General features: G+C 43.7%; 1 protein-coding gene across 1 annotated transcript in view; it reads left to right on the forward strand.

Moving 5' to 3' along the window:
• LOC142665284 (vomeronasal type-2 receptor 26-like) overlaps positions 1-9,887 on the forward strand; it is a 31,240-nt gene extending 21,353 nt beyond the window's left edge. Inside the window, exons 4-5 of the mRNA XM_075844937.1 lie at positions 8-131; positions 8,977-9,887. Of these exons, the coding sequence (XP_075701052.1) occupies positions 8-131; positions 8,977-9,887 (1,035 nt within the window). The remainder of the gene's footprint in view (positions 1-7; positions 132-8,976) is intronic.
• Positions 9,888-10,253: the final 366 nt, after the last annotated feature.

Here is a 10,253-nt window from a genome sequence, read left to right on the forward strand (position 1 = left end):
TTATGAGGTCCCACAATCTCGGTGTAATGAGAGATGTCCCCCTGGCTACAGGAAAGCTCCTAATGGAGGATATCACTCCTGCTGCTATGACTGTGTCCTGTGTTCTGAGGGGGAAATGTCCAATATATCAGGTATGTAGAACAGCAGAAAGCAAAACATCAAGAAATGTTATCCCACTTATCTTCTCCTCGCTGTCTTTACTTTTAGATATTGATGTATTCTGTTAAAGGCTTTAAATTCCACAAAGTAATTTAGTATTGAACCGAGAGCAAATATTCTATCCACGTAATGTTACTCATATGTATAATAGTAAATATATGTAGGAATGTCAGCTCGCCCTCCCAGGTGCACGAAGTAGACAGCAATCTCCACGCCAGAGGAACAATATTCAGGAGGAAAGATCAGCGCTCCTTGTGGAATGTAAAAATAAAATCTCTTTTATTTAGAAAAATATGCGGAAAATTGAGCAACAAAAAGTGGACAGATTACATAAAGTGTCCGTCCCCTCTGACGCGTTTCTAGCTCTCAAGAGTCATTACTCATAGATAGAGGAGGAAGTGAAAGTGTGTGGCTGAAATAGTAGCCAGGAAAGAAAACCACCCACTTTGATCAGGTGTATACAATAATCAGAAAGTGGATGACATAGAAAACATACAAAAACATAAAAATATATATAGTAGATCTTAGAAAAAGTACAAAAGTTGTATAGAGCATTAGTAATTCATAATAAGATCATTTCTCACATTAAGACCATTGGGGACTATAGAATTTAACATGAGAATCCAGTATCCCTCACAATTTAATAGTGCTCTCCTATGATCAGCACCTCGCACTGGTTTATTAACCCTCTCAATTCCTGAAAACTGAAAGCTGCTGATGTTCCCTTGATGCATTCCATTAAGATGTTCTCTAATTCTGACCTTAAGGGGGCAACTTTATTGGTTTATTTGGTATACATGTCGTGTGTTACAATTGATAAATTGTTTTATCTCATGTATAGTTCCATCAATGGCCGAACTAACTTGTTGAATTTGATGTAGATAATTGCAACACATACATATATTTACTCCACAAGGGAAAAAAACCTTTGGACGACAGCCAGGTATTTTGTTTAGATGAAAAGTGTGTTAAACTAGGTGAAAGCATAGTACCCAAAGTAGGCGCTCTCCGAGTAGAGAATTTGCAACCCGGCTCTAGTATTTGGCATAAATCCTCATCCTGAAAAAGGACTGGTAAGTATTTGGACTCTATAAATTGTGTCATATAATATTCTTTGCATAATGTAACAAACACTGGAAATTAATTTGTATTACTTATATATATATATATATATATATATATATGTATATATATATATATATATATGTATTTTCTTTGTAATAAATAACACCGTTTTCTACCCTCACCTAGATTAATGGCTCTATCTGGGGTCCACTGGGGATAGCCTCGGTCCTTTAAACGACTACATATTTTACTAGTTTCGTCCCTATATGACTGTTCGGACTGTGCAGTTTCTTTTAGCTCAAAGTATTTCTCCAACTGGGACGCCCTTAATGGTATGTTCTGGATGGCAAGATTTGCAATGCAAAATTGCATTTCCAGCACTAGGCTTGCGATAAGTGCCAGTCTGAACAGTATCTAACCTGGAAAGTCAAAACAAATGGGTTGTTATTGATGTAGTTGATCAAGTCTGGTATGGTCGCCACATCTGAGAACCAGATGATAATCATATAATCAATGTAACGACCATATCAGATCAGATCAAGAGCAAAAGGACTGCTGTCAGTGAATAGAAAACATTCCTCCCACCATGCTACATATAGGTTGGCGAGCAAAGGGGAGAATTTTGCCCCCATTTTTTGTGTATAGTAGCATTCATGAAGCATGAATTAGTTGGAGGAGAGAAGATACTCTATCGCAATTATAATAGTATTTTGAAAAACTGCGGAGTATTGACAATATCTGTCTAGATGATATGAGACTGCCTTTAATGCAAGTTTGTGAGGGATGCATGTGTATAGTGCCTTAACGTTGCAAGTTATCCATACAACATTTTTCTGCCATTTAATGTTCTGTACAGACTATAGCACATGTTTAGTAACCTGGAGAACCCCATAGTAACGTGTAACCAAAGGTTGCAGTAATGAGTCTACCCACTCGCTAAGTTTCTCATTCAAGGAGCCGATGCCCGCCAAAATAGGTCTCATAGGGGGTGGGTGTCACGGTCTATAGGTATGTGGACCCACTAGGACACACCTCCGTAGCGGTAGGCAGCTGGCCAAATAACAGAGCACCCCAGCAATACATAGTCCCGCACTAGGTTACCTGAATAGTCCGGACAGTGGCCGAGGCTTTGGCACGGATGGAGGTAGGTGCATTAGGTTACACCAGATGTGGCAGATGACAGCAGGTGCAGCAGGTTGCGCCAGACATGGCAGATCAGTCTGGACGTGGAAGATGACACTGGATGTGGCAGATGATACTGGACGTGGCAGGAGACACTGGACGTGGCAGATGACGGCAGATGCAGTGGGACTGGACTCTAACAGGCTAAGGAACAAGTACACAGCACGGGATACAGTATACAGGAAACTGGGCACGGGTAACAACAAGAAAGAGATAACACTAAGGGACCATTTGCAAGACTGACATGGGATAAACTAACAACGCTCAGGCAAGAATCAGAAGGACTGGGCCCTTTTTATATTCCAGGGAATCATGGGCAGTTGATAATGCTGATTCCATTTGTGCAATCGCTGTTTTTTTAAGACTGGACACGAGCATGCGCGCGCACCCTACGGGACACAGCGGACCCGAGCGGAAGTGAGCGCTGGCGTCTCCTTGGAAGGAGATGCGAGCCAGCGTTCACGGATCCATGGCTGCGGCCGCCGGGGGTTGAGCAAACCCGACGGTCTGTAACCATGGATGCTACACTATCCCCCCTCTTACGCCCCTCTTCTTGGGACCAAAGGAAGAGAGGAACTTCTTAATGAGAGCAGGGGCACTGAGGTTCTCTTCCGGCTCCCAGGACCTCTCCTCAGGACCAAAACCTCTCCAGTCCACCAAATAGAAAGTCGTTCCTCCTATTCTTTTGCAGTCCAGGATTTTCCTCACCTCAAACACATCATGTGAACCGCTGGGAGCAATTGCGGGACTGGGAGTCTTACTGTAGCAGTTCAGGACTACAGGCTTCAGGAGGGACGCATGAAAGGAGTTAGGGATTTTGAGGGTAGGAGGCAGCCGAAGCTTATAGGAGACAAGGTTTATCTGTTGCAATATCTCAAAAGGTCCGAGGAACCTAGGTACAAACTTGTATGAAGGCAACTTTAAACTAATGTCCCTTGGGGACAGCCAGACTTTGGTACCTGGAAGATACTAAGGCGGCTCTCTTCTCTTCATATACGCTTTTCGCTTCGTGCAATCGACTTCAAGCAAAATAGAGGACCGGGTCTTTTGCCAGTTTTGCAGAAAGTCCCCAAATGCAAAGAGTCAGCAGCGGGTACCTGAGATGTGGCCAAAACAGGAAGAGGCATGTTGACTTTACACAATGTAGAATGGTGTGGAAGTGGTGGACTTATTTATGTGGATGTTATACGAGAACTCGGCCCATGGAAGAAGCTGTACCCAGTTATCATGCTGCATGGAGATGAAGCGACGGAGATAATTCTTCATGATCTGGTTAATCCTCTCGATTTGGGGTTGATAGTCTGAGGAAAAGTCCAATCTTACAGCCAGGAGTTTACAGAGGGCTCTCCAGAATTTTGAGGTATATTGATTGGACACGATGTGAAGGGGCAAGCCATGAAAATGGAAGATGTGCTTAATGAAGAGACTGGCCAGTCAGGTAGCAGAAGGTAGGCCGGTCAGAGGGATAAAATGTGCCATCTTCGAAAACCGGCCCGCCACCACCCAGACAGTGTTGCATCCTGCTGAGGGAAGAAGGTCTGTGACAAAGTCCATCACAATGTGCTGCCAGGGGACATTGGGTACAGGCAGGGGCTGGAGCAGGCTGGCAGGCTTCGAGTGAGCAACATTGTTAGAAGCACACACCATGCAGGAAGAGACATAGTCCACAACATATTTGGATAGCGTGGGCAACCAGAAGTGACGAGTAATCAGGTCTCAGGTCTTACGAACACCAGCGTGCCCAGCCAGTATAGAGCTGTGTCCCCAGCGGAATTCTTCTTCTGTCTGCCAATCAAACAAAAGTCCTCCCAGGAGGGATGTCTCTAACCTGTAAAGGATTGGCAAGTGATGACGCAGGTCGTGTCTATGACACTTTGAAGGGACTCCACTGTGTCTTCCGTCTCAAATGACCTGGACAGGCCATCGATACTCACATTCTTGTCAGCGGGAGGGTAGTGGAGCAAAAATTGGAAATTGGTGAAGAACAGCGACCACCTGGCTTGACGGGGGTTTAGTCGTTGAGCCGACTGGAGATAGGTGAGGTTCTTGTGGTCAGTGTAGATTAGGATGGGGTGAGTTGTGCCCTCTAGCAGATGTCTCCACTCCTCCAGAGCCAACTTAATGGCCATAACTCCCGATCTCCAATAGAGTAGATGCGCTCTGCAGAAGTAAAAGGTCTCAAGCAATAGCCACATACTACTGCCTTTCCTTTGGAGCTCCTCTGGAACAGAAGTGCACCTGCACCAACAGAAGAAGCGATAACCTCTAATGAAAACTGCAGAGACACGTCAGGATGATGGAGGATCGAGGCTGAAATAAAGGCTTTCTTGAGGCTAATAAATGCGGATTCTGCCTCTGGAGTCCACACCTTGGCGTTCACACCCTTCTTGGTAAGAGTAGAGATGGAAGCAGTCAGTGATGAGAAGTTTGGGATAAACTGCTGGTAGAAATTTGCAAATCCCAGGAAACGCTGTATGGACCACAGGCCTTGAGGACGTGACCATTCCAGGACAGAGTTTACTTTCTCAGGATCCATCTTGAGACCTTGATCCGAGATGATGTAACCCAGGAAGGGCAGAGAATACTTTTCAAAGATGCACTCCTCCAGCTTGGCATATAAATGATTCTCCCTTAATCGCAGAAGAACCTGACGGACATACCTCCGATGAGTCGTCAGATCTGGGGAGAAAATCAAAATATGATCAAGATAGACTACAACATAGACATAGAGGAGATCTCGGAAGATATCATTGACAAATTCCTGGAGGACCACGGGAGCGTTACACAGTCCGAAGGGTATCACCAGGTATTTGTAGTGCCCGTCTCGGGTGTTGAGCACCGTCTTCCACTCATCACCTTGATTTGATTCGGATCAAATTATAAGCCCCACGCAAGTCTAATTTTTAAAAAATCCTCAGTTCAGATATAAGTGGCAATGGGTATTTATTCTTGACTGTGATCTGGTTGAGACCACGGTAGTCAATGCAGGGTTGAAGAGATCTGTCTCTCTTTTTAATGAAGAAGAACCCGGCCCGGCCGGGGCGGAAGACTTTTGTGTGAAACCCCTCTCCAAATTCTCCTTGATATAGGCCGACATGGATAGAGTCTCTGGCAAGGAGAGAGGATATAATGGGGCAGTCATAAGTCCGATGTTGAGGCAGAGTCTCAGCCTCCCTCTTGCTGAAGACATCCGCAAACTGAGCGAAATGGGGGGGCAATCCCACCAATGACTGAGGCAGAGGAGGCTGGACAGGATGGATCTGCAACAGACAGCGACCGAGGCACTTAGAGCCCCATTGGAGAACCTCTCCGGAACTCCAGTCCAGGACTGGGGCATGCAGTCGAAGCCAAGGCAGGCCCAGCAGAACAGGATTGATGGCTCTGGGCAAAACAAGAAACAAAATTAGTTCCGAATGAAGGGCTCCAAATTGGAGCTTCAGCGACTTGGTCTTAGATACAATTGGATCGGGCAGAGGCAGTCCCTTCACTGAGGCAACAGCCAAAGATGTCTCCAGGGTAACTGTGGGCAATGGGATATGATGCATTAGCTCCTTTTGGATGAAGTTGGCCCCGGACATGGAGTCCAGATAGGCAGAAAACCGATGCATCCTCTCGCCGGATACTATGGTCACAGGAATGGTCAACTTGGAACAAAATGCTTTATTTTGTACCGTTTCACCTAGGGTTGTCTCTCCAACCAATCCCAGGCACGGAAGTCTCTATGGCCTCTGGGTAAAAAATGGCCAATATGGCCTCCCGGGCCGCAATACAGACAAAATCCAGAAGTGTATCTGTGTTGTCTCTCCAGGGTAGACAATTTGGCTCAATCCATCTGCATAGGATCCTCTGGTTGGACGACTGAAGAGGATAGTAGGGATTGCTGGAAAGTAGAACCCAGACTAGGAAATCCTCTCTCCCGGAGAACCTCTTGGGAAAGCTCCCGGATCCTCATGTCAACCCGGGAGGCTAGTAGGATGATATCGTCCACGATAGGTGGCAGATCGCAAGTGGCCAGCTCGTCTTTAATCCCAGAAGACAGTCCCTGCCAGAATGCGGCCACCAAAGCCTCTTTGTTCCAAGTAAATACAGCAGCCAGGGTACAAAACTGTATGGCAAACTCGCCCATGGAGAGGTCCCCCTGGTGTAGGGTCAGCAAGGATGCAGCAGAAGAAGAAACTCTCCCAGGTTCTTCAAATATCGAACGCAAAGTCCGTAACAGCACTGCAAGTCACTGTTTTCTGGTCCCTGATGTTTCCACAGAGAATTAGCCCATGCCAGGGCTTTGCCAGTAATGAGAGAGATCATGAAGGCGATCTTGGTGTCATCAGAAGAGAAGGCCCTGGCATGTAGTCTGAAGTGGATCAGGCACTGATTCAGAAATCCCCTGCAGGTCCTTGTGTCTCTGTCATAGCGAGGAGGTAGCGGCAAGAAGCATTGGGGATTGGTACTGGTATAGACAGGAAGTGTAGCAGGATGAACAGCAGGAATAGGTGTGGTGATGACTGTGGTTTGAGCAATCAGTCGATGTGCAATGGCGTTCACTGACAGTAGTAGTTGGTCTTGCCGTGACTGAAGGTCCTGCATCTTGGCCAGCCTGGCTTGTGTCGTCAAAGTCTGACACCGGCATCTGAGGGGTTAAATGCTTGCTATCAGAATTTTTTCTGATCGCACGCATTGCCGATGTGTCCCTGCTGTGCAATACAGCAGAAGCCCAGCGGCTATGGCACTTGCTCTGCTTCTGAGTGGATGCCAGATTTAAATACAAGTTGTTCCCCTTACAAAATGCTTTATTATAAAATAAAAAAAAATAAAAAAAAAAAAAGCTGTATTATTAGTCCCCATCGATAAGTCTATTACGTTTTTTTAACCCGTACAGTATATGCTGATAAAAAAACCAAAAAAAAAACAATGGCAAAATTTCTGTTTTCCGTTCATCCTGCCTTCCACAAAATGTGATAAAAAGCGATCAAAAAGTCGTATATACCCCAAAATAGTACCAATAAAGACTACAAGTCGTCTCACAAAAAAAATGAGTCCTCATACAGTTTCATCAAAAAATATAAAAGTTATGGCTCTTAAAATATAGCAACACAGAAACAAATATTTTTGAAAAAAGTGTTTTTATTGTGTGAAAGTAGTAAAATGTCAAAAAAATATATCAATTTGGTATTGCTGCAATTGTAACGACCTGCTAAATAAAGTTATTTATATTACAAGATAAATGGCGGAAATCAAGGACACAAAAAATAATGTCAAATTTTGTCTTTTTTACAATTACCACCTGAAAAAGTTAATAAAATTATCAATAAATTATATGTACCCTAAAATGTTGCCATTAAAAGATAACATTTATTTTTCGGACAAGTCCTTACACAGCTCTATCAATGGAAAAATCAAGCAGTTATAGCTCTTTGAATGTGACTATGGAAAAAGCTAAAAAAATTGCTTCGTCATTAAGGCTTAAAATAGACTAAGGGGTTAATATACCATATTAGGGAATTCTAAATGAATTGGTGGGGGATCGCCTGTTCAACATCCTCATCTCTTGACCAAAGTGGAGAGTGGATATAAAGAGCATCCCCGGCCAGAGTGATTACGCTCATACAGGGAGCTACAGTGGCGCTATTGACAGGGGGGATGCCATCTTCTAGGGGGTTCCATCTTTGGGGGGTACTATCTACAAGGAGGCTGTGTGGCACTACCTACAGTGGGCTGTGTCACACTAACTACAGTAAAAAATCTCCTCCTCTTCACATGGTCTTCATGCTGTGAGGAGGAGGAGAGAGCGAGCAGCAGAAAACATGACCTTCACTTGGATCACATCCAAGTGACGGCCGTGTTGTACACGGCCCCATCGAGCTCTATGGAAGCCATGTGGCTGTGATAACGGTCCAAAATAGAGCTTGTTCAATTTTTTTTAACGGCCCGGAAAACTAGCCATCAAAAAAATCGGCCGTGTGAATAACCCCATTTGGGGACTATTGTTATTACTGCGGCCGTGTGACCACCGTTAAATAGACGGCCTTAACACGGTCGACTATGCCTGCCATGTGAATAGGTTCTTACTGTTAAGGAACCCCTTTTGCAAGTAGAAATCTCTCTGAAGTAGACAACCCTTAAGGTGAAAAGACAGGATTTGGCAATGGACTGAATATAAGGAATAAATGAAAAATCAGAATACAATATAACCCCATGACAATGGGAATTCAATGGAAAATAATGATGTCATAGCCAAATAGAAAGATTAAATATACAGGAAGAAGATGACAATGGAATCTGATGGTCGTGTTTTAGGCATAAAGAGAACATGACATCAGAGACAATCAACAGACACTGGCATTTCATAGGAGAATGTATTTATACAGCGTGGTGTCCGGAGCATATAGATAGTCATAAAAAACAAATCTGCTAATAGTGTCCCCAACTGGGACTGTTATAATAGATAAGTCAAAGAAATTAAGAATGTGCTATTTTGGTAACATTTTAAGAAGTCAGACTGTTCAGCTGAGAGTAGATGATGATAATAATAATAATAATAATAATAATAATAATAATCCTTTTATCCCACAGACAGTGAAATCTGTCAACAATGTCCTAAGGATGAGTGGCCAAATCCAGGAAAAACAAAATGTGTTTCTAAATTCTATGAATTTCTCTCGTATGAGGAAGATAAAATAACTAAATTCTTCTGTTTTGCGGTAATGCTGTGCTGTGCAATAACTTGCCATACACTACGAAAGTTTATTTTATATTGGAACACTCCTCTTGTGAAGGCCAATAACCGGACCCTGAGTTTCATCCTCCTGGTCTCCATCTTGTTGAGCTTCCTCTCTGTCTTCTTATTCCTCGGCCGTCCATTGGATATAACATGTAAGCTGAGACAGACTTCATTTGGGATCTTCTTTTCCATAGCGATTTCTTCCCTTCTTGCCAAGTCCACCATGGTCTGCATTGCTTTTAAAGCCTCCAAACCCAGCAGTTCCTGGATTAAGTGGACTGGAGTCACATTGTCTAATTTAATAGTATTGGTTTCCTCCTCTGTCCAGGTTCTGATCTGTGTTTGTTGGTTGTCTATCTGTCCACCCTATCAGGAGTTTGATATGACCAGATATCCTGGGAAGATCATCATTCAGTGTAATGAAGGCTCAGATATCTGGTTCTACTCTATGTTGGGTTATATGGGATTTCTGGCAGCTGTGAGCTTTGTTCTGGCTTTCATGGTGAGGACATTACCGGACAGTTTTAATGAGGCCAAGTACATCACCTTCAGCATGCTGGTGTTCTGCAGTGTCTGGATCGCCATGATCCCGGCTTATCTGAGCACCAAGGGGAAATACATGGTGGCTGTGGAGATATTCGCCATATTGACCTCGAGTGCCGGAATATTAAGCTGCATATTCTTCCCAAAATTGTACATTTTGTTGCTGAAACCAGAAGTAAACACTAAAAAGCATGTGTTGCGGGGGATGAAGAATATATAGTGTAGGACTTCATGTGCACATTAACACTAATTTATAGCTTCAAAGAAAATCTCCAACCACAATATCTAAATATTCAGCTTTAAGTGACTGGTAAGATCAGTGGCAATTCTTTTGTTTGTCCTCTTCCCCTTTGAGAAGACTTGTCCCTATCACTACAAGATTCTCACATGAAATCATATAACAGATCTGGGAGAGTCTTGTAGAAATTGTTAGGCACTGCGTCTGCAGTTTACATTTGGATAGGGAAAAAAAGTCTATATGCCAAAAGGACACTCTGTTGACCCATGTTTTCCATATAAGTGCAACTGTAACGCCATCCATATGTGTATGTCTGTGTCATTCAATTGATGCCATTAATCAGAGCCA

Source organism: Rhinoderma darwinii, chromosome 1 (assembly GCF_050947455.1).
Source record: "Rhinoderma darwinii isolate aRhiDar2 chromosome 1, aRhiDar2.hap1, whole genome shotgun sequence".
NCBI classification, from domain to species: Eukaryota; Metazoa; Chordata; class Amphibia; order Anura; family Rhinodermatidae; genus Rhinoderma; species Rhinoderma darwinii.